General features: G+C 40.8%; 2 protein-coding genes across 4 annotated transcripts in view; one reads left to right on the plus strand and one right to left on the minus strand.

The window, feature by feature from the left end:
- The window catches only part of invs (inversin), a 29,458-nt gene extending 11,744 nt beyond the window's left edge, over positions 1-17,714 (plus strand). Inside the window, exons 4-19 of the mRNA XM_015370640.1 lie at positions 1,092-1,258; positions 2,334-2,507; positions 4,079-4,246; positions 4,362-4,542; positions 5,789-5,898; positions 6,087-6,258; positions 6,633-6,788; positions 8,287-8,408; positions 9,906-10,013; positions 10,120-10,226; positions 10,309-10,518; positions 11,056-11,237; positions 12,696-13,203; positions 13,714-13,865; positions 15,550-15,636; positions 15,712-17,714. Of these exons, the coding sequence (XP_015226126.1) occupies positions 1,092-1,258; positions 2,334-2,507; positions 4,079-4,246; positions 4,362-4,542; positions 5,789-5,898; positions 6,087-6,258; positions 6,633-6,788; positions 8,287-8,408; positions 9,906-10,013; positions 10,120-10,226; positions 10,309-10,518; positions 11,056-11,237; positions 12,696-13,203; positions 13,714-13,865; positions 15,550-15,636; positions 15,712-15,827 (2,720 nt within the window). The 3' untranslated portion in view covers positions 15,828-17,714. The remainder of the gene's footprint in view (positions 1-1,091; positions 1,259-2,333; positions 2,508-4,078; positions 4,247-4,361; positions 4,543-5,788; positions 5,899-6,086; positions 6,259-6,632; positions 6,789-8,286; positions 8,409-9,905; positions 10,014-10,119; positions 10,227-10,308; positions 10,519-11,055; positions 11,238-12,695; positions 13,204-13,713; positions 13,866-15,549; positions 15,637-15,711) is intronic.
- Positions 17,715-17,762: 48 nt separating this feature from the next.
- The window catches only part of tex10 (testis expressed 10), an 18,703-nt gene continuing 11,514 nt past the window's right edge, over positions 17,763-24,951 (minus strand). For all 3 annotated transcript variants that reach the window (XM_015370618.1, XM_015370627.1, XM_015370609.1), the window contains exons 10-16: positions 24,573-24,742; positions 22,651-22,828; positions 20,875-21,091; positions 19,107-19,187; positions 18,809-18,993; positions 18,120-18,330; positions 17,763-18,028 (exon numbers count right to left, since the gene is read on the minus strand). In XM_015370618.1, coding sequence (XP_015226104.1) covers positions 17,906-18,028; positions 18,120-18,330; positions 18,809-18,993; positions 19,107-19,187; positions 20,875-21,091; positions 22,651-22,828; positions 24,573-24,742 — 1,165 coding nt within the window. In that variant the 3' untranslated portion in view covers positions 17,763-17,905. The remainder of the gene's footprint in view (positions 18,029-18,119; positions 18,331-18,808; positions 18,994-19,106; positions 19,188-20,874; positions 21,092-22,650; positions 22,829-24,572; positions 24,743-24,951) is intronic.

Below are 24,951 nucleotides of genomic sequence, written 5' to 3' on the forward strand. Positions count from 1 at the left end.
AGTTGCTCCCTCTCCTTATCGCTGCACCCTTTCAGTACATCTACTGGATTTGAGTAAAAAGACTTAAATGTGTTCTCAGTTGCTGCAGCTTCATGCAACTGAGAAATATATAACAGCCCAACATTTAATTACATAATCTGTCTCAATCTGCGATGAACAATATTCCAGAGAATCACAAATATCAGCTGGAATTTTTCTTTTAGTGTGAACATTTGATACCTCGTTGATTCATCTGATTTGAGTTTTTATGTTAAAGAACAAACATACGCCCTGTTTAACGAGAGAATAAATAAACTTTGTGGATGACATTAAGGTCATTTGAAAACATTTTCCAATTTGAAGAACTAAAGCACATAGACTGCAGTCTAGTGATTCAAAATAAATGACAGTGGTTTGCTCAGACTGAACCCAAAACAAGATACTTTCAGTTGAAATCTCAATTGAATTTGGCAGAATGCACAGTTTTAAATTTGATTTTGTAGAAGAAAAAAAAGGCTAATTCCTGGTATGCCTTTAAAGAAACTAACTACCCTTTCTCTTTATCCTCCTCCAGCTTTGTGAAGCTTTGAATTATTACTTAGTCTGTGTATATAGGAAGGTTTAAATGAGAAGCGGTCTCTCCTATTGCATTTCCTGATTAAAAACGATCAGCACAAACTACCTAACTTAAATGGCTCGTCTTGTCTTTTCTATTTTTAGTAGAAAAGATAAGCTCCTGTTTTATATCATACGCCAAGGAATTGGAAAATCATGGATAAATCATTAAAAGCTTTAAGATTAACGTAAAATGCAAAGTATAAAGAAATAAAAAACTCTGAATAGTAATAGAATTATTATATAAATTCCTTTAGATGGCCAAAGAAAGCTGTAATAGTCAGAGCAGAGTTTTTTTGTGGATTCAAAATGTACTTTTTTGGAACTAGTAGCCTTTATTTGTATTAGGCAGGGATGAAATGAGCAGAGAGGAAAGGGGAGGACATGCATTAAAGATTCTCAGGGTTAGGAGTTAGCCTCTGCTTATGTCTGGATGCTCTATCTCTAAAACAAACTCTGCATCCCATCTTAACATATCCTCCCAAATCTGTGTGCAGCCGAGCCACATTTGAGGGACCATGAGGACCAGTTTGGGCGCACCCCTCTGATGTACTGTGTGCTGGCCGACCGACTGGACTGTGCTGAGGTTCTGCTGAAGGCCGGATCCTCGGTCAACAAAACGGACCACAGCCAGAGGAGCGCTCTGCACCTTGCAGCGCAGAAGGTACAGACACACCCTCAAACATTCACCTTTTCACGTCTAAAATGTTTGTTGTAAATTTGGTAAACCATATGGAATAATAAAAAAAAACATGTCAGTCAAGATGAAAGTGGTGTTAAATCAGCTCTAGTAGGGAACTAGTGCCCCCTAGTGGCTGCAACAATAACCTGAGGGTTTATTGAGTGACATGTATTGATTGAACACAAACACTGCAGCTGTGAGTTTTTAAATCATGCTATCATACTCCCACATGTTAAAATGGACAAGTGGGAGCATCCTTTTTGGGAAGTGATGTGGCAAAAATGTTCACCACCTCTTTTATCACCAAGTAGGGTCTACTTTTAACGCTGGATCATCATATCGTTAGGACGAGAAGAAGACGGGATGGAAGGTAATAGGTTATTGGTTAGGGTCTCAGCGATTTCAAGTGTGTAGGGGTGTGTGTGTGTATGAGAGTTGGGGGGGGGGGAGGTACAAGTGATTGGAAGCCCTGTCTCTTTGACATCTGATCAATAAGCGGCTGAGACAGCAAGAGAGACCAGGGATTACTGATCTAATTGGACTGAGAATGGAGAGGACAGGATTACACACACACACACCGATCCACCCATACAAACACGCGTGCTCTCTTTCACAGTCCAGATGCATGCTCACACACAAGATAGATCTGTCAGACTGTGGCTTTTGCGATCTCAGAAAGGCAAATATACAAAAAGCGCCCGCATGTGTGCACGGCCTGAGCTCTTCGCTGCGATGCATCACCCAGGGGGCCTGGTAGTTAAAGAGGCCAGGAGTGAGGGTGATAATGATGTGGAGGGGGGGTGACAGGCAGAGACGTGGCCGCTGTTTACTGTTTAACAGCTCATCACAAGCGCTGAGGAGCGAGGCAGGGGGACGGGAACGAAGATGGATGACCTGCGGATTGAAGCAGACGCGGCTGAAAAAAAAACAGGGTGCATGGGGCCCCCGGGGTTGGGGGGAGTATGGGTGACACTGCTACTGGTTTATAATATTGAGAAGAATGGCTGATTTCTGAGATTTCCCATCAGCATGGTGTGTTTTGGTGGTGTGTTTGCAGGGAAACATGCGTTTCCTGAAGTTACTCCTGTCCAGACGGGCCAACTGTCTGCAGAAGGATTTGGAGGGAATGACCCCTCTCCACCTGGCCACCCGACACCCATCTCCTAAAGCCCTCGCACTGCTGCTGAAACACATCGGGCCTGGAGAGGTGGACATCCAGGATAAGAATAAGGTTCTAGAAAACACACACAGATATAATAGAAGCTTTTTATAAAGACTATTTCAATTGAATTTTCTGAATAGAATGACATTTTAATAACCAGAAATATTTTTTTAGAGCTATTTTCCTTTTATTAGCTTGGATATTATGTTTTATTATAAAAAAAATTGTATACACCTTAAAGAAGTCAATCCATGCTACATCTTTATGCATTGTTTTATGTTTTTCCTTGATAAAATAAATAAATAAACTGTTGGCTGTTTAAGATGGCGACAAAAATAATAATAAATGTTTTATTAAAAAGTTATAGAACAGGTTTCAGAACCCTGGCATATGGTGCATGGTTTTTGTGCCATAGACCATAACAAAGTAGTCCATAGTTTTAAAGTGTAAAGAAAATAACGAATTTACAATCAAAACTCTGAAAATGTTTTATTTCATTTGTATTCGGCTCCCCTTACTCTGACACCTCTGGATAAAATTCAGTGCAAGCATCCACTTTCCAGAGTAATCATAAATGGGGTCCTCATTTAACCCCATTTTACAGCCAGCTGCTCTGTCAAAGCTTCAGCGGTTGTGGAGAGGTTTATAGCTAGATTAGGTTATAAGATTATATTAGCAACACTGCAAAAACCTTTTGGAAAATTTGTCAGAAATTTCTTATTTTAAATGTAAATTGTCTTATTCCATTGGCAGTGTCTCATTTACCTGCTCAAGTCAAGGAACAAGGCAAGGCACATTTATTTGTATAGCACAATTCAGTACAAAGACAAATGCAAAGTGCTTTACATGATTAAAATAAGGTAAGTAAAACACAATCAGAGCAAGAAGAAGAAATAAAATGCACTTATTTGAAGAAAAATGACTGATTTACATTTTTTTGCTATGAAGTCCTGAACATCTCAAAAAGCACTGATGGAACATTTCTGCCAGAACTCTAAACCTACCAGAACAGAGCAGAAGATGCTTGGACCGACTTGCACCAACCTTTATCCATCACATGAACTCCAAAAAAAAAAAAAAAAAAAGCATTGAAAAGTTTAGCTGTAATACACTAAAATGTAAAAATCATAACGGTATGAAATACTTTTTCCGCTGTAGTGTCTCAGTTAGAAAACATCCAGTCTAGGCGTCTACCCAATGACCTGAAGAGAGATAACTGACCGGCTCAAGACGGTTTCCTCAAATCGTTGCACACAACAGCAAGCGCTCCAACAATCTGCGGCTTTGTTCTGTATTCTCCTGATAAGACCACAAACACACTGTCTCCTCTGTCTGCAGGAGCTGATGGGTATCTGACATCAGTATTTAGTTTTGTAATAATCCAATATGCATCATCGCGTCAGATGATGGTGGTTTCAGCCCATCTCAAAATAGCCGAGCAGCCGTCATGGAGTTTGTATCTTGGTTAGAATCTCCGCCTCGGCCCTTCAGTGTGAGCTTTGTGTTGTACGTTCCTTTATTTTCCCTGACCGTGTCATAGTGGAGTCATTTTTCTGAACATAAGTGGAAGCTCTCTGTCTCCTAAGACTTCATTCATCCATTCATTCATTCATCTATATATTTTTTATTTCCTTTTACAGCAAACTGCTCTTCACTGGTCAGCGTTTTATAACCGACCAGAGCACGTCCGCCTTCTCATCAAGCATGATTCCAACATTGGCATCCCGGACAGTGAGGGGAAGATTCCTCTGCACTGGGCTGCTCATAGTCAGGAGGCCAGCGCCACACAAACTGTCCGCTGCATACTGGTAAATGCTAAAGGCCACTTATATTCAGAAATTAACTCGATCTGCACACCGTCTCCCATCAGACTGCATATATTTTTCCTCTTCTTTTTTTTTTTTTGTATTGTTGTGTGTAAAGGAAGCAGCACCCACAGAGTCCCTGCTGAACTGGCAGGACTATGAGGGCCGGACACCTTTGCACTTTGCTGTTGCCGACGGTAACAAGGCAGTGGTTGAGGTATTAACGTCCTATGAGGGTTGCAATGTCACAGCGTATGATAACCTCTTCAGGACACCACTGCACTGGGCAGCACTGCTTGGTGAGTAAAAACACAGCCCTATAGGTTCTCTGTTACTTTGGTTTGGACTGACTTATCCAAACAGCTGTCAGATAAGTGACAATGACAATTTGTGTGGACACTTATGATGCAGTACTTTCAGAGGAAAATGAGAAAGTAGATTTTAGTGTTCTTGTTTATTGTGAGATTATGGAGAAACCTCTATATTCCTGGCTTGAATCCCAATCAGATCCTTTAAAATGTTACCCTTCTCTCTTTCCTTTCTTCTCTCTTAACTTTTTTCATCCTTGTGCCCTTCCTGTGGTTCTGCATCCCTTCCTTCCTTCTATCATTCCATCCTTTTTCCTTCCTTCTGTCCTTCGTTCATAATTTAAATCCTACCTCCCTTCCTTCTCTTTCCTTCCTCCTTTTACGCTGATCCTTGAATGTCTCCTTTCTTGCTCTGTATCTTTACTTCCTCACACATGCCCTGCTACATTCCTTCTGTTCTTCCTTACTTGGCTAGTTTCTTTCTTTCTTCCTCATGAAGTTCCTTCTTCCCTTCCTTACCTGTGTCCTTTTTCCTTCCCGTCTCCTTCATTTATTTTTTTCTATTATTTCCTCTCTGTTCTACTTCCTCTCTTCTTTAATTATTTTCTTGCTTGTATACATGTTTTTGTGTGTTCTAACTACTTTCTACCTTAGAAACACAAGCCAAAAAGCCATGGTGAACCTTATTATTCTACGTTTTAAACTAAACTTAAAGGCCTGAGCTCTCTGAAAATCCAGCTCAATTCAATTAAAAAATAATTGATAAATTCTGAATGAAAAATGGAATAGATTAACATCTCTTATTAGATGTAATGGTGTCTGGAAAAGTCACACTTTTAACATGTCATATTTAAGTAGGCTCTCTGAGAATGTTAGTATAAGCTGCTGCTGTTTTTATGTTTCATGGTAATGCAAGGAATTTAAATGTACAAGATTTATGATCACTAAAAGTATATAGTATATGTAAAGTATATATATAGGATTATTGCACAGGTTATTGCACTGAGATATTGCACAGGGTATTAAATAGTGATTGCACATTAGTTTTTGCAGAAGTTATTGCAGTTATAGTACCACATTGTAAAGTCTGATGGGAGCAGGGATGAATGACTTGCGGTAGCGAGAACGCGCAAACTTTTTGAATCCCCTCCTGATAGATTTTATTGGATATTTTTGACAGTGTGGTTCATGTCTCTACCCCTCTAACATCATATCCTCCCAATATTAATAAACACAGGACATGCAAAAATTGTCCATCTGCTGTTGGAGAGAAACACATCGGGGACAATTCCTTCAGACAGCCAAGGAGCGACGCCACTGCATTATGGGGCTCAGAGCAACAATGCTGTGAGTTTAACACGGTTTCCTCTAACCTTCTCTAGCTGTAGGGAAGAAAAAGCCTGTGGTATTAAAAACCTGCTGGTGATTTGGGTGCATCTTTATGCTCAAGCTCAGCAAAGAAAAAAACAGGTTTATGTCAGTGAGTCCAGTAAAGACCATCAATAAATTGCTGCTGTCTTTCTATGCGCTTGCAGGAGACTGTTGGTGTATTTCTGTCTCACCCATCTGTGAAAGATGAACCTGACCTGGAGGGACGGACAGCCTTCATGTGGGCCGCCGGGAAGGGCAGTGATGACGTCATCCGCACAATGCTTGCCCTTGCCACCCGGATCGACATCAATATGGCTGACAAATACGGCGGCACCGGTGAGAAACGCTGGACCGCTTCAAACCAAGCCTTGCATAAGGCCAGCATAGCGCTCAAATCCATTCCATACTGTGTTTATATGATCAAAATGGCTGTATCCCATTGAACAGCAGCCAGGCAGGCAATGTTCATATATATAAACATCTTCTTCAGTCATAGTTATAAGCTGGATTGTACAGTGGTAGAAATGACCGGATCCCAAATCAGTTTTCACTCACATGACTGGATGCACATTAGATGCCCTCTGTTTAGCTCCAGCCAATGGGAGAGCTGATTTTAAGTCGATAAGTGAAGAAAGAGGGAGAAGAGGAAGGCGTTTAGTATCGATTGCTGGATCTTTAAAGGTGATTTTTGTCTGTTTGTGTTTAATCAGCGCTTCATGCAGCCTCCCTGTCCGGCCATGTGAGCACAGTGAAGCTGCTGCTGGAGAAGGGAGCCACAGTCGACTCACTGGATGTCATGAAGCACACGCCACTCTTTCGTGCCTGTGAGATGGGATACAAAGATGTTATCCTTACTCTCATCAAAGGTGACGCCATAGTTCTCCAAAGTCTTTCACTTTTTGATACTTTTTTTATTTTATATGATAGACCTACACTAAGTAGTATGTAATGTATAGTTTTGGATAAACACATGTGCATTTAGCTCTCTCCCCCATAAGCATGCTCTATAACGACATTTGCAGGTCTTTTTGGGGTTTGTCTCCACTAACAACTCGAAACAGATGTTGTTTTACAAATTTAAGCTTTAGGTCAGTCATCGGATAAAGAATGTCTGCTAATATTGGTTTAGCCTCAACACATGTATATTTGCTGATCTAAACCCTTCTAGCTCTGTCTGTATGTTCAAGGTTGTCATCCTGCTGGAAGGGGAACCTCTGGCTCAATCTCAAGTCTGTTCATCTTTCCATCTAAGGCTACGTTCACACTGCAGCCTGAAGTGACCCAAATCCGATTTTTTTGCCAATATGCGACCTGTATCTGATCTTTTAATGAATAGTCTGAACAAGACAGATCCGATTTTTTCCAATACGACCCAGGCCACTTGGCTATGTGGTCCTGAATCCGATACGAATCTGATCTTTTCAAATGCGTCGTGTGTGAACGGCCAGATCGGATTCATCCGACCTGATCGTCATTAATACCCGACAAAGGTCACTATTCTGCGTCTTGCTACGCAGAAGTGGGAAGAAAACCAAACACCATGGCAGATGATGATGCGGAGAGCAGTATTTATGTTTAACCATATTGAAAAAATTGTGTTTTTATGGTTGGAAAAGACCGCTAGATGCGCGCCGGCACTACCATCCATGTATACTTCCAGAAAAAAAAGAGCATGCTGGCCTTTCACGTCATTGCGTCCTCTTCTGCGCATGCGGGACACTTGCATTGTATAACTGCAGTTCACACAGGAGATCACATACAAGTCACATATAGTTGGAAAGATGAACGGCAACAAAAAAAAATCGGATTTCGAAAAAAAATCGGAATTGAGCATCAAGGCCTGCAGTGTGAACGTAGCCTAAGTAGCTTCCTCATTCCAGCTGATCCCCACAGCATCATGCTGCATCACTTTTTTTATTGTATAGGAGGGACGATGTTGTTAGTGTGATGTCCAATCCTAAAAAGCATTGGTTTCATCTGAGCAGAGGAAATTCTTCCATCTTTGCTTGTTTCCCATACATGGCTTTTCTAGTAATATTTTTTTTTTTTAACAGACCTCTTATTTCTTTACAGAATTACTTTATTTCCTCTTTTATTTTTTTTCTATTCATACTGATATTAAGCCACACAGTGGGGGATTAATTTGCTTATCAGACAGCCTCTATTTAGAGATATTAGAGTCACGGGGGCTGAATACATATGCATGAACATGTTTGAGTCATTGTGATAAATCCTTTTAAAAACCATGCATCTTTTTTCCACCTTTGTGTTAATCACATCTGTCAGTGTTAAAATCGGTTCATTCAGATATTTTTTTCAATGAACCATTTTGTTCAATGTATTTCCCTAACACACGGAATGCAGGTTCTGCTTGTGTTGACCTGGTCGATGTGGACGGTCATACTGCTCTCCACTGGGCAGCTCTGGGGGGGAACGCTGAGGTCTGCCAGATACTGATGGAGAACGGGATCAGTCCCAACGTACAGGTACAGGTCTAAATATTTCGCCAATTTCAAAAGCTTAAAGTACTTTAGAGTTTTGTTGTCACTTTTTTAGTGCACAGCAAGAATTGATTGTATATAAATGGATAATTTCATGAAGGACCGGAGGGTGGTGCATTTGTTGCTACTTTTGACGTGAAAGGGTTTGCACCTTCATTTCATGCATGCATAGGTGAAATTGCTGGAGACCGACAGCAAACATCCCCCGTAATCTTGCATAAAAGGAAATTAAGATACAGTTTACAGGTGGAATTCAAAGTATAATAAATCAGTTAATCTACCTTTATTTTCCCCTTTCTTCTATCTGGGACTGTGTTTAAATTGTAAATGACAAATGTAAAAGAAAGACCGCTTCAGTATGGGGTATCTGTCTTCATTTGAAACTGATTTATTATGATGAGTTATTTGAATGATTCAGTTTATCATTTATAGTACAGCACATTTCAGAGTAATCATATCTACTATTTTCTGTTAAACTGCATGATTTTTTTTCTTTGTTTGTTTTTTTGACTGTCTGTTTGAAACGTAATGCCTATAAATCTGTTTAACATTACCTGTAGACACCAACTATTCATTCTTGGGCCTCAGAGGCTTTATTAAAGCCTGAATTATTCAAAAATTGCACAATAAAACCTTTTCCTTGAGTTCCTAGTTTTAAAAGGCAGCTACCGTCCACAACAAAATCTTCAAGATAGCATAAACTATTGTTGATTAAGTCCACATTAAAATCAGCATTATTTCTTATCAACTTAATTGTGTTTCTTTCAAAGTTTTAGAATCTGAGTAAAACCACGGTAGAGGTTTAATTTGGAGGCTGTTGGCCTCTTTGTAAAGGATTTAAAACTGTAAAACTTTGGACTCCAAAGTGTACAATCTATCTTTCTAACTCATGATTCTCCTGCTTTTCTCTGACTTTGCTTTTTGTTTCCTGTGACTCCCTTCTCTCTGTCTCGGAAGTCATGAGTTATTTGTGTGTGAAAAGTCTGCAGCTCATTTATTCTGAATGGGGAAATGTGCATGCTGCCAGGCTGCAAAAATTCAAAGATCGGCAACCAAGCAGCGGCAAACTAGTTAAAGAAGAACCTTTTCTGTGATTAGATTAGGTTCTATAGAGCCACTTCATCTTAACCGTGAGCTGAAACAATACCGCTCTACCTCACATCACCACTCACTGATCAGTGAAGGTAGGTGTGTTTTATACCAGGCAGGAACAGCTTGGTCACAGTAGATGCTTCCTGAGGGGGTGGCTAATAACTGTCCTCCATAAAACAGCAATTATCTGGTGAAAACTTGTTTTTACTTAGATAGGGAGGAGTCTGCCGTTCAGAAAGCAACATTTATGAGGATTACTCAGAAATGCATAAATTCAGATGCTTTGGGTATGATTTAATGATGGAAAGGTATATTTAAGCGTAAAAACATTTGTATTCCATGATATGTGGCCCTTTGAACTAACCTTCCATTTGTTCAATTTGGTTTCAGGATCACGCAGGACGTACTCCGCTGCAGTGTGCCGCATATGGTGGTTACATCACATGCATGGCTGTTCTCATGGAGAACAACGCCGACCCAAATATTCAGGACAAGGAGGTGAAGATTCGCTTGTATATATGTCCTTCAGTCACACTTGTGTCTGAGTCGGGGTCTAAAAGAGGTCAAATAATGTGAGCCTTGTTTGTTCTGTATGGGAGGACAGGGGCGGACTGCGCTCCACTGGTCTTGTAACAACGGGTATCTGGATGCTGTGAAACTGCTCCTGGGCTACAATGCCTTTCCAAACCAAATGGAGCACACCGAGGAGAGGTGAGGAGGCAGGCAAGGGGTGAAGGCAGGGGAGGTAAGGAGGCTAGGGAGGGAGTTCTATAACTCTGTTTGCTTTGTGCAGATATACCCCTCTTGACTACGCTTTACTGGGGGGGCACAGTGAGGTCACCCAGTTTATGCTGGAGCACGGCGCTCTGTCTATAGCCGCCATCCAGGACATCGCCGCTGCGACCATCCAGGCCGTCTACAAGGGCTACACCGTCCGTAAGGCCTTCAGGGAGAGAAAGCAGCTCCTAATGCGGCACGAGCAACTGCGCAAAGATGCAGCCAAGTGAGAACAAAGCACACAGAGACACACGCACCTGAGATGTTTGATGATGAGGTGTCTTGGGGGGGGGGGGGTCTTTCAACCTATTTGTCCTTTATTATAGTTTTACTCTTCTTTGTCTGTCCCTGTCATCCATCTCTCTGTCATCTGTAAACACATGCATCTTCCCACTGTCTCTGGCCTGCAGTTTGCTCCTTGCCTGTTATTTGCTCATCCGTTTCTCCTTTGTTCTAACTGATAGATTTTGTTTCAAACAGGGGGATTAAAAATGACATTTATTAATACTTGCTAAGCCAGAAAATATTACAGAATAAGTGAAAATTTTTGTTTTATTTTTTTGTAGTGTAAGAAAATACTGGAAGGAGAGGTGAGCACAAGAGTGAAGCAGGGTTAGCTTATTGTTTGAAGCTCTGGATGGAGTTTGATTAAACAAAGGGTTACTGTTAGCATTGCTAAATGTTAAAACTCTCTCTCTAGGTTCATCTGCGGTGGAATCTATGTGGTACGAATTATTCCGTTTTGTTTTGTTTTTTTCTGTAGAAAGAGAGAAGAGGAGCAGCGAAGGAGAGGAGCAGCGCAGCAATCTCAGGACAAACCAAGGGGTTCAATTCAACGAGCAAAGCAGGCGGAGCTCTTAATGAACATCGTGGAAAATCCAAGCATGAATGATTCCTCTGTGGATTCAAAGAAACAGAGAAAAATCAAAGAGGGGAGACATAAAGGTGCAAACACTTTCAATTGTTTTATTAACAGTGTTGGGCTGTTCTGTAACCTCTTTCTCATCAACATCATCATCTTTATTTGTAGAGAGATTTAAAACAGCTACAGCTTAAAACAAAGTGCTTAGCACAGCTAAAATAATAAAACACAATAAAATAATAAAATACAGCATAAAAATATGAAATAAGGCATTCATTTTTTAAGCTAAATACACAACATCACAACATCTAAGTCCTGCCAGTGTTAAAAGCCAGTTAATAAAAGAAAGTCTTTAGCCTTGTTATAAAATTCCTCAGGTAAGGAGCCTCCGTAAGGTCCAGCTGGAGGCTATTCCATAAACGAGGAGCAGCGAAAGAGTTTCTCTTTAAAGTAGCTCAGTTGTTCTTACCATACGCTGAATTTGTCTGTTACACAAAATATGTGAAAGTAAAGAATCAATGCTGTTTGTGCATTTTACTTTTGGTCTCTGGAAGGCAGGGCAGCAGCGATTAGAGAAAAGCAGACACCTAGTGGAGAAAACACTAACATAGCCCATTCATCATAACTGGCTTAAGATAAAAATGAGGTTAGTTTCAGTTGACGAACCTTAGAAAGGAAAAAAACAAGTGTTTTAAATGTATACTTAAAATAACAGAAATATTACGGGTATTGAGAAACAATCTTTAATTCTGCAAATCAAAAATTCAGATATTTCTTTGTAGCGGCTCTTCATAAACTGCCTAAATGTTTATATATTATTGCATATAGCCTTTAGGTTACCAGGTAAAATATATTTAAGATTAAGAACATATGTGCCCTCTGCCAGTGCATTTAAGGAGCCGGTTAATGAGTTTATTGCCTATTAAGGGATTTTGGGTTGTTTTTGGTAGGTTGGGGGGGTTAGCAGTAAGTAGTCTAAGCAGGAACCTTCAGGTACTATTTATGGACTTATACAGTCCTTCATATCTACATCACCAAACATATCTTGATGAGATTTACATTAGTCCAAAGTATGTGTTTGAGAGGAAGAAAAAAAAGCAGCATTTGCCAGAAATTAAACAAACAAGCAGGTTTTCCCAGTCTGCTCCTGGTTACCGGCTGAGTTAAGAAATTTCAGCCAGCAGCTGTGTGCTTGTTCTTTTTTTCACAGTGGTCAGGTACACCCGTGCTCCTGGCTTCCATAAACCTGCATTTGGGTTATTTGTGTTTTTTTGAGTGTTGAAAATTTTATTTTTGTTTAATTTTTTTTTTCTTTGTACAACAAGCTTCAGTAATAACATTTTTAGGAATTTTCATTTTAAAAATGAACAAAAACATCTCATTTAATATAAATTCACTACTTTTTGGTGTCAGAGTTACTTTTTGATTCAAGTAACTAGTGAAGTAACTATTTACTTTTTCAGATAACTGGCACAAATAAAGAAAACTGATTTATTCCTTTGATTGGAATTATATGGTTGACTTTTAACTCTGCCTTACAGCCAAGAGGAGCACGTTTCCCAGTAGAAGCACTGCAGCTGAACGACCTGAAGCTTCAGAAGCTGTGAGCAGTAGTTCCCTACAGAGCATCAATGCTGAGCCTGAAGTTCAGCAGCACACCAGGCTGAAGAAACTTCTCTCTCCTGCCGCCTCCAAAGAGCCCCCCAATCTAACACCCACACCTTCCAAAGCTCCCAAAGCCAGGGAGCGGACTCACTCAGTCGCCTCCGCTGCTTCCTCAGACCAAACCCAGGTGAGCTCTGGAGATGTTAGAAGGAAGGACAATGTGCACTCTTCCCCCAACAAGCACAAGAACCACAAGGAGGCGACCTCAGAGGTCGCTTTCGGAGGCCGAACTCCATCACTAAGGAGCAGCTCATCTTCACATCCCAAAAGACCACGGAGAAAAACGCAGCCTGGTGTCACACAAGCTGGATTAGTGGGGAAGCGTGAGAAGGAGCACCTGAGGAGGAATGAGGCTGCCCGTATCATTCAGCAAGCGTGGCAGAGGTGAGTCGCTGTTCATACATGGACCGGAGCTCTTTAAATTCAATGTGTTCAACTGTGGGATACTGGAGGTTTCATGTGGTGCCCTCATGTGTCTTCTTCCTCTTGTAATAACCCCCCCACCCCCGAAACTAAACTGCTCTGGATGCCTTCAGCGGGAAAGCCGCAGGGGAGAGAGTCAAACCAGGGAGGCTATAATCTAAAACTTTTATAAAAGTCTAACAAGAGGCTAAAAGTTCAGCAGCGCTGCTCTAATAGCTGCCAGCAGCTCCTTTCTCCCTCTGAAGCTCGCTGTGTTTCTCTCAGAGCATGCCAGTCCTCAGCAGGAGGCCCTCTGTTTCTCTGCAACTTTCACATTCGGATTGTCTACATGCTGCTTATTAAGTGCGCTGAATAAACTGTTTACCTTGTTTAAGCTTCGTGAGCATCAGCGTGGGGGACTTGCCTGCGTTTGGGTCTTTGAACACCGTCCTGAGATGTTTTTTTATTTTTTTTGGGGTGGGGGTGTTTCAGGTTTCGTGCACGCAAGAGGAGGGAGGGGAGAGGCTGTGAAGAAGCTGGCCCAAGCAAGTCGAACCAGATCCACAATAGGAAAAGAGTGGAAAACAGAACTGCGCTCTGTAAACCTGCACCGAGTAAGAGCTCTGTGCTGCAGAGCATCTATGGTAAGAGAGCAAGGATACTATTTTTTTTTCCCAGTGCATTTAATAATATTTTATAAAAATTTCAACTTACATTCACCAAATTTAGTGATTTTTTTTTTTTTATTTCGAGTGATATATTCACGAGAACATGAGAAAAACGTTATTTCTAAACAAATCTGGAAAGTGTTGGAAGCAATCACAAATTAACACAGCAGACAGGTTTAAAGCAGCCTTGGCTGGAAAACTGCTCTGCTCTATCAGATAAACATAGGAAAGGTTCAACCTACCAAAACTAACAGGCTGGGAGCGCTTTAATCAGACAAGCCACTAGAAGGCTCAGTGCATATCCGGAGGAGCTGCAGAGAACCAGAGCTCAGGTGATGGAATCTGCTGAAGGGACAGTATATATAACCAGAAAACTATACTAGTTCTTATTAGTGTGTCTCATTAAACAAAAAAACTATTGAAGGCTCATGAAATAGTGTGTATCTAGTTTTTAATGGAATTGTTTTGTTCCCTAATAGACTCTTAAAATCCTTAAATGTTATGTTTAGATTTCTGTGAGATAATTTAAACACAGCGGCTGTTTGAATGATCCAACATCGCTGGTTTTATGTCATTGTAGTCACTGCATTTGCACAAACATGTTCTCTGGAAAGAAAAACATGTTTTGAAAATTGATAAAGCAGTTAGCAGCAGTCCTGTGAAGTCCAAGCTGGGGATTGGGATGAAAAGCTCTCAGGTGTAAAGCAGCAGTGTTCATATCTGGACCCTATCAGCCGGGTCCTTCTGCCGTGGTTTCGCTCCCTCAGACGGGCCCGACCTTCACCACACATCACTAGGTGATGATAGGAGGACAGGCAGAAACGCACACAAGCCTGCGTGCTCTCCCTTCACCCTCAGAAGGATCCTCGGTCCGGCTGCACCCCCTCCCCTTCCTCTCTCCGTCTCTCCTTCTCCCTACCTGACAGTTCCTGGCACTGTGAAAAGTTCAGAGCTGTCACAGGGAATGTCAAACGACTGCGTAGGGCTTTCCGCCCAACACACACACCTCACTATGTTACACACACAGGGCGGATTTTCTCACTCCGTCCTTTTTTTATTTCCAAGAAGCAGAAGAATGTTTGACACACTATGCTGCTCCCTTCAACCATTTGACCCGTTTTCTTTTTTGCCCCCTCAGGATTTTGTGGCACTAGTGGCTTTTACTCATTAGTGTCTATACTAGAGCATTACAAACATGCAGTAAATGGCTCAGGTTGGAAATCGAACCTGTGTCAGCTGCTTTGAAGTCAGCAGCGTCTGATCTTCCACTAAGCCAAGCATTACAAACATATCCAGAATTTCTCAAACATTTCTCACTGTTCTGCAGAAATCAACATCAGCTCATAATTTATATTTGACCACTATATTATTCCAATTCAAATTGTGCAAAATAATTCAAAGCCTGTCAAACTATCTTTCATTCGTGATTTTCCTCAAAGTTTGCAACCAGCACTAATGTGAAAAAGACTAATTGAGGCAAAGATTAAACTCCTGGTTTACAAAAGTATCTATCTATATACTTTCAAGACAAGTGGACTTATTTGTAGAAGTTAGTGGAACATGATTCGTGCAGCCTCATCTTATTGCATTCAGAAATGATGTGGTACAAAATAAAGCCTGCCTCCAATGTCATCTAAATGTCCTTTGTCGCCTCATTTAGGCAGCTCTGTGGCACAGAGAGGACGCACCTTTCAGGGCTCTAAGACTCCCCTCCTGCATGACGTTCCCCTACGCGCACAGAGTCAGCGTAAGTCCCTGCATCCTGCCACAAGACTCTTTACACTAGCAGGTTCTTAAAGTTGACCTTCTGCTTGTGTTTCAGTGGGCGGTTTAAACTTGGTGCACCTGACTGACGCCTTAAGTCGAGCCAAGCTGTACTCCTACCACCTGAGGCCACAGAGTGCAGGACAGGGTACGAGAGGCCGAGGGAAACACTAAGCACAGCCTCTCAGTATATACTACCGGTTCTTTAAAAAAACTGTTTTATTGAGATTTTTGTGCTATAGACTACCACATCATTTTGAAGTAAAAAAAAAAACAAACAAAAATATGTACTTTTGTAATCAGCTGCTAGTATTTTTGGTCTCTTTATTTTTTACAAAATAGTTTAAGCGTAATCAGATTGTATGGAGAATTTCACATATATAAACTGAACTTTGACTGGGACCTTCTTGCACATCAATATGCTTTGATATAAACCCTCCTTCATAGCTCTGTACGTTCATTTAGTTTGAACCTCTGCACCAGTCATACACAAATAGACAATAATGTAGGTACCCTTCGTTTAATGAAAGAAAAACCAACAAAGGTCACAGAAATAACCTAAATCTGACAAAAGTCAGAAAAAATAAGATATTGATTTCCAACCATGCTTCATCGAAATGAGTTTAAAATATAAATTCATGAAACAGGCCTGGACGAAGATGGTACTCCTAGAAAATGTGACCAAAGGAACATATTAAATCAAGGTTTGTCTACTAATTAGCACCACAGGTGTCTACAACCTTGTAATCAGTCAGTGGGTCTATATGTAAGGCTGCAGGTGGTCACTGTGCTGTTAAGTGACATGGTATATACCACACTCAACATGGACCAGAGGAAGCAAAGGAAAAAGTTGTCTTAGGAGGTTAGAAAGATGTCAAAGGTAAAGGCTAGAAGAGCATCTCCAAGCAGCTTGATGTTCCTGTGACTACAGCTTCACATTATTCAGAAATTAAAGCTCCATTGGATTGTAGCCATCCTTCCTGGATGTGACACAAAGGGAACATTGATGACAAAACAAAGCATGGCTGCTAAGCAATGTCTGACTTTCAGCTGTTAATTTTCATAAAATGTTTATTACTGTTTTCGGAGTCGAGTTATTTCTGTAACCTTTGTGGGTTTTTCTTTTATTAAACAGGGAACCAACATTTTTTATTTCCCATGCAAGTCTTCTTCAGCCTCGAACATGTTTTTTTTTTATCCTGTTCAGCCCTAAAGGATTATATAAAGTAATGTGTAGTTTTAATTCAAAGTTGAACCCATTATTTTATATCTGGCCTTATCTTTCCGCTTGTAGCGAGGACTTATGATGGATTTGTGATTGTGAAATGCAGGCCAAATTGATGCTATGGATAGATCCCCTAATAAAATTGTTTATTGGAGGCTTTCCCAAAGTAGGTTTGAAGTTATGAAACCTTTTTGGATGATGCCTTAAGTTCAAACTCTTTACCTGAGACCAATCTAATGTGGGGAATAAACACGTACCACCCATCACTATATATTATACATAAAAGAAAACACTGAGGTTGGTGTAATAAGCTGACATGTGACGGCCTTCAGGGTTATTAATGCATCTCCAAGGCAACATATAGAAATTCTTGTTTTCTCAGCTGCCTGGCAGTTTTACCTCATCAGACGTTTCTCCACACAATGTTGGCTCAATGTACCGAGCCTTTTCTAAAATTAAGCCGTGTGACATCAGAGCAGTGACCTCACAGGGTGGGGGTTAAGTCTACAAAAACGGCGTGTGTAAAAGATAACCTTTCATCCATTGTGGAGGGAGTGCGTACACACTGTTCTCCATCGGCGTCCTGTACGCACACACAGACCGAGATAACCTTTCTCCCCTCAGCAGAGAATGAGACAGTCCATCAACAGCCGGTCATACAGATAGCCCACCTGCAGCCGTCAACACACACACTCACTCTCACACGCTATGCATCGGTCTGCTCTTTAAACGCTTTCCCTTTCAAGACAATCAGGCTTTTCTGCATGAAGTCTTAAGTGTCAGTGTTGTGCAATTTCATAAATATAGCCAATATTGAAGTTAATGTTATGTAACTATGTAAAACATTAAATAAAAAGAAGAGATTGTCTTTATTTTCCTTTATTTTAATACAAAAGTTTCCTGCTGGGAAAATGTTACTCAGAGGAGTGACAAGGTGAAGTTTCTTTATGTGAACATGAAGCAGAAAAAAAAGTGTGCTAATGAGAGTTGGGTTTGTTGACCCCCCATCATCGCTAAACGGCTGAAGTTAGTACATGTCTCTGAGGCCCATACTTCCACGGTGAGCAGAGGAGCCGTGGGCCATGGTGACGCTGTAACAGTAGAGCAAATCTGTCAGCCACTGCTCTCTGGGCGCTCCCCTGGAGAACCTCTAAAAATAAAGAAACAGGTAAACGGTAACTAAACAGTTCACAAAAACTACTAAATCATCTCAGCTTATAAGTCAGAGGCTGTATGTTTACCGTCAGATTCTGGATGAGCTCTTGCAGCAGCACGGTGTTAGCCATCAGCTGGTTGTGCAGTGGAGTATGCTGCAGCAGCATGGAGAGGATCTGCCCGAGCTGCGGCAGCTCCTCCGCGCTTAGGTCCCCTACATGCATGGACTGCAGAACCATCCGCAGCAGGCGAGGAACGCTGCTGAGGGCCGTCACACAGGAAGTCCAGATGGCTTCCCTGTAGATATGAAGCACAGAGATATAAAAGTGTCAGAGTCGATGAAAAAACTATCCACTCCTCTTAATAAGTTGGGGATCATGGAAAATCTTTAAATTCCTTTTTTAATGCTATAACCTTCCATATAGTCTTTGCAATCATTTGCAATCATCCATCTGTATACTCAACTATTCGTTTTTTTTTATTAGTATGCAGTTTTTTCCATTAACCTTCATTTGACCAAAAGCCCTCTCCATCTTCTGTTCATCCCTCCATCCATCATGTTTCTCCTTTTGTCTATCCTTGAATTCACCCATTCATCTATCCTTTTGCTCATCCATCTATGAATCATTCATCCATTCTAACCCCATCCATCCTACACATTTCTACACTCACCACTTTTGCATTTCTATAAGCAAGTTTTGCCCAAAAGGTATTTGGTCTTAAAGTCTAGGAACCCTCTAGTGGTGGGAAGCAAACCCCTCCCCCCTAAATGCACCTTTTGTGGTTGGCTTCAGTGGGGACATGCTGCTGCAGGATGACGAGGAGCACCAGCAGGCTGAGGCAGCACTGGGACAAGAAACGCAGCAACTGCTCAACAGGCAGGATGGACAGATCTAATAATCTGGAAACGGCTCTCAGCAGCCCAGCCGCCATGCTGTCAGGAACCACTTCCAACTTCATCTAAAAAGAAAAACAAAAAATAATAGATGAACAAAAATGGGGAATAAAGAGGTGAGAACTGAACAGAAGAATCTCTGTGGGATTTTCAAGGGTTAACGAATAACAGTTCCCACCAGGTATTTGAAAATGCCGTTTTGCAGAATGTCAAAGCATTGAGACTTTGATCCGATGGTCTCCAGACAGTGGCACACCTCCTGTGGACCGAAACATACGTGTTAACAGCATTTACAGAGACGCTAATCCTACATGTCCAGCCAACAATGGACAGCATACAGTGATCTACTGAATAACTGACACTTCAAGAAGAGACCTGTCCTCAAATGTTTAAATTACTCTGAAAGCTTTTATAGCTTTATAGTGGAATATACCCAACACAAATCACATTTAAAACTAAAAATATATTTTTGACAAGAGTTTTTTTTTTATTTAAATATATCAAAATAAAGAGAAGCAACTTTACTACAGTTTTTCAAACACATTTTAATCCAGTTTCAGCATTCTGTCTTCTTAAATTTAAACTTGACCTAAATTCTAGGGAATTTTTATCAACCAGATAGAAGATTAAAGAAATCTCAATTCTATCTGAATAATAGCTATTATTAGGTTATAAGTTATGCTGTTATGCCAAAAAATGGGTTTCCTCAGACCAGGAGATTTTAACCAGGCCTGTAAAGAAAAGGCTTCTGTCTCAAAGCCTCTCTTTATTTAGGCATTTGACGAAGACAGCATGCGGTGGTTGGTAGTTGGCAGCATACCGGACTGTTTCACATTTTGTATTATGTTTTGGACAAACAAAGCATCCAGTATTCTCCTCTTGGCACAGTGCAGCCTTAAGCAGAATCACAATATTTTAATGGTTGCAATGAAATGTAAGAAAACTGAATTCCACAAATTAAGAAAGGTGCTTAAGCTGAGTTTGTGTTTAAAGAGACACCTGCAGGTACAGGTAAAGAATAAATCATGGCCTTAATATTTTAAGGTTTATAAACTTGTAGAACATTTTAACATAGGTTTGAAGCCAAATATCCTGTCCCTGATTATCCATATTTGTTCTCCCTAAATATGCAAAAAAAAAAAAAATCAAGTAATGATGTTTTGAACAATTAAGGCTACCACGTTAAGACAGCCAGCTTTAGTGTGCATTTATCTCCACCCAGAATTAGTTTCAGACCTGAGACGGCCTGCTTACCCCCAACTTTTTAAAAGTGGAAAAATAAGACTCTGCTTTTCCTCATTAACTTGAAAATCCAAATCAAATTTCTCATTACCTTTTATCAAATTGAGCTGTGTGAGGCTACGCGTCTAAACGCAGCACCTGTCGGCATTCTCCCCGTCATTAAAAACAATCCCGTCTCATTAGCCCAACCAGACCTGACACGGTCCGTTTTTTAATGCTGCCGCTGTGCTTCCCCCCCACCCTGGCTGCCGCCTCGCCCTGGCTGTGATTGACTCAGACAGGGAGATGAGAGAAGAGGGATCTGAGGCTTTAATTGAGGGGGGCTGAATTAGTGATTATAAGCCCCCCCTGACCAGCTCACGCACACTTGCCCCGGGGCGCGGTTAGGTTAGTGGTAATTTCTGTGCAGAAATGTCACTCTACCATCATGCCACAGGCTCTCATTAGCATTTGTGGATATCCATTATGCCCGATAACCACGCATCTTCAACCTGCGCAACACGATAAAGGGTCCCCTCTCAGCAGGAGCGCAGTGATAAAACTTCCATTCTCTGAGCTTTTTTTTTTTGAGGGACAGAGAGACACCAGGGGGGACTAAAAGACCACAGCAGTGTCCATAATATCAAAACTTGACAATTTTCAGACCTGTATTCATGGAAGTTTCACTATGTGCATAAAGGTGACAGTGAATAAGGAGTTTGCACCTCCACAACATCCCAGTGATGTGTAAACTGCTCCTGAGGTGTTTGGTAGAGGCAGAGGGGTGAGAGTGAGGAGGCAAGCAGGGCAGTCTCGTCCTCCTGCAGGGCAGAGAGGTGTTCGGACGAGAAGCCTGCCAGGGTGGAGAACAGGAAGCTGATGTAGTCGACGTCCTGCAGAGCCGCTTCCTGGGTCCCGACCGACCAGCCACTGAGAGACGACCTGAGGAACGCAATTGGATAAAGTCCTTTACAATAGATGCCAAAACCTAAACAGCCTCTGGTTTTACAATACTTAAAAAAAATAAACAACGATGCCATTCTTCCTTTAATGACATCTAGAGATGATCAGTTTCATAAGAGAATAAAATATATGTCAGAGCCAAAAGCACACGTAAATAGAGTTATGAAAATGGTTCCTTGCCCTTGGGGAGGATGCACATGTAACCGCAGGAAATGTGTCTGAACAACTGTCCGTGTGTTTGGTGAAGCCTGGGAGGCACATGCAGGCAGTGCAGTCAATACTCCATGACGATGCTGCATTCCAACCTTCCAAAGAACTCTTTGTATTAAATCCATTATGTTCACATCCCATCCCATGTGAACTCTGCAATCCTGCCGCTTAAAATTTGTGTAACACTGGCCCACTGACACCGTGGGGTTAGGGAAAGGCGGGAGTTTGAGAGGGGCAACAAGTCAGATGCAACATAGCAGGGAAAGGTGAGCAATCTGCTTTTACTAGCATGTGGAATATAAAATATGTTTGCTTCCAAAGTGAATAAAATGCTGCTGAGACATTAGATGGACCCAGACATAGCCCACTACTGCCATCCGGTGGCAATACTTTGCATTGCAAATGAATTTATGATTATTTTGTCATCACAAAAAGTCAGTTTACCTTATTTAGACCTCATAACCAAGTTAAACAAAATTTTTGCAAATGAAAAATCTGCATTTCTATTCAACCTCCCGACAAAATATTTAGTCTTTAGGTGTCTAAAGCTAGTGCACATCTACAGACTGAATAGGAGCTATGATGAAAAGAACATTGAGCAATATGTGTTAGATAAAATAGAGAGGTCTCACTACACATTGGATCGAGTCTCAGACTTTGACTCATAAATCTGCTTGTCTTCCCCTATCCTAGCTAAAGAACAGCACAGCACTATGCTGCCACTACCTTGTTTCACCATAGAGTTGGTACATCCAAAGTGATGTGAAGCAGCAGTTTTCCATCTACCAGAATTCCATACATTCTTTACCCTATTAGTTGACTTCAGTGGTGGATGGTTGCATTTCCATCTTATTCAAGAAGAAAGGATAGTGAAATCTACTTTTCAAGAGCTGCGGCTGCAATTGTAGAAAACCATCCCTGCAGGTTGGTGCCGCAAGATTCCACTGCTGGGGTGTTTCTTACAAAATGCATATTTTTGGTCTAAAGCTGATCAAAGCATCATGCCTGCCCTCTTCTCTAAACACTTTATTTGAGGAGTAGATTCTTCACCTTCAGCTCTGGACCTGAGCAGCCTATAGAGAAAACTGTTTTTCTTTTTGTTTTGTTGGGTTTTTTTAAGTCGTAATCAATATACAGTTAATTTTGTATTAAAATCTAGGATCCATCATGTTCTGTCTGGTGCCTACCATCAAATTGCATCACTGACTAAATATTTAGTCAGTCTGCAGCTGTACCTACATACACTAATATGAAATGTGAAAGAGATGCATGATTCTGTAGCAGAGTAATTCAAAATGTGTTATTTAAATACCGGGTTGTTGGCTCACCTAAAGTGTATGATACGGATAAGAGAGGCAGCGAGGCCTGCAGAGATGCGTCCGGCGGTGCAGCAGCCGCTCAGGTTGGCCAGCAGAGGTTGGGGCATCTTGGGGAGGAAATAGAGCAGCTGCACCATTCGCTGCTGGGACTCTGCTGGTAGCAGCACCACAACCCCATCCTGAGGATCTTCACACAAACAAACATTTTTTTAAAATACTCTGATACCCTCAGATATTCACAAAAAACAGAGAAATTAAATTTTAGAAAAATATTAACATCTGCAGATAATTTAAATGCGTGTGAGGCTTTTTTTCTCTGACGCACATGCTGATGTCAAAGACCACAGACAAAAGGAGTCTTGTGATGGTGGATTGCGGTTGATCCACCCACCCCCCCAGCCCTGTGTCACACAGCCGCCTCTCCACCTAACTATCCGCTGAGCTGTGCACATGAACACGCTTTCAGTTTTGTAACTTTAGTTGAAAGCAGTCTGAAGGACATGTGGAGTTATACTTCCCCCTAGAGGATACGGTAAAAACCTAATTTCTAAGCTAAAACAACATTCAGAAGCTTCTGAATGAATACAGCCTGTTGGAAGCTCATTCACAAAAAACTAAACAGCAGTTTAGGAAAAATGAGCTTGTAGCATCAGTTCCAGCAGCAACCTTTACATACCTTCCTCTAATGACCATAGGCTCATTTATGTACGTCTCGTAGCACAAACAACCAAACTAGATTCTGCTCTGGCCTCAGTATGGGTCATTACAGAACCCTCTGCTGCAGAATCCAAACAGAACCTACTTGTTGATTTTTTCTCTTACTGTTATTAACTTTAACATCACGGCACAGACTGAGAGGACTGTAGACTCCACAGGATTATCCACCATCTTGGTTTATTTTAAATTGAACTTAAAGTTTATTTGTTTTTTGTTTTGTTTTTTCATATATTTTCAATTGAAAATATATGAAATAAATTTCAATGTCCTCTTGAGAAAAAGAAAATCTTAACAAATGAACAGCTATCAGTTCTTATAATCTGTAGGTTCCCAAAAAATCAAGAGAAAACTGTATGCTGAAAAATGACACACCATCCAAGCATTCTGAGATCACAGACGTATCACATGCAGATTCCTAAAAGAGCAGTTTGGGAACAATAGCACTGTTATCAAAACTAAAATAACAGCAGCTTTATTTGGTCCTTTTACATTTTTTGAATTAGTTACTCAAAGAACACAGTTGGATGGGTAAAATATTCAAATCGATACGGGATATGGAAAACCAAATAAATTGTTTAAAAAATAATAAGAATTCAATTAATGGAGCATTTTGAGCTTGTTGACTTTTACATAAAAAGAGAACAAAATTATTATTCTGGAAATAATAAACAACATAAAGAGTTTACCATGGAGCACACTAAAGGACATACAATCATCTAGATCTGCAGACATTTCACTAAACTCTTTTTATTCTTTACTTCTTCAAACCTGGGAAATACTGAAAAACAATACATTTTTTGGTAACAGACTGTTTGGACTCATCTAAGTGGTTATATTTCCATTTATATGCAGAATATCAGAAACGGAATAACGTCTGGATTCTCTAAGTTAAAAAATAAAAAAATGATTTCCGTGTTCCATTTTTCCTATAAATATCTAAATGTTTAGGATATGCAAACCAGACTGTGTCTCTAGGAAGAAGGTCCAAATTTTGATTTTTTTGCTCCCAGTAAGACTTACAGAAGTAATTTTGCAGCTGCTGAAAAGAAGATCGGCTGCAATTCAATACCTCATTAAAATTTTGGTGATTGGAAAAAATGAAAAGTTAAAAAAATATGACTAACTTTTGTCTGAGTTTTAAGAGTGGCAATTAAAAGCAGAGCTGTTTCCAACATTCCCATTTGCTTATCTTTCCTTTAAACAGGGAAGCTCACCATAAAGCCTGCAGGCGTATGTCTGCAGACTGTTGAGAAGGTCTTTATTTCCCCGAGAGGCTGCGGCCTGGATGGAAATGATCAGCTGAGCAGACAGCGTCGGGTTACGGTGGCCCAGCTGGGACAACTGCACAGGAAGAGAGGCCAGCCATCTGCAAAGCACCTTGCTCCTTCAGGCAGAGAGAAAGCGTAAACTTGTTACTTCAGTGAATAAAACAGTAGGACCCATACATCCTCTCCACCACATAAATTTGACCTGAGATAAAATCATTAATCATCAATCTTCGATAATTACAGGTGCTGGTCATAAAATTAGAATATCATGAAAAAGTAGATTGATTTCAGTAATTCCATTTAAAAAGTGAAACTTGTATATTAT

The sequence above is a fragment of the Cyprinodon variegatus genome, unplaced genomic scaffold (genome assembly GCF_000732505.1).
Source record: "Cyprinodon variegatus isolate N-32 unplaced genomic scaffold, C_variegatus-1.0 Scaffold2, whole genome shotgun sequence".
NCBI lineage: Eukaryota > Metazoa > Chordata > Actinopteri > Cyprinodontiformes > Cyprinodontidae > Cyprinodon > Cyprinodon variegatus.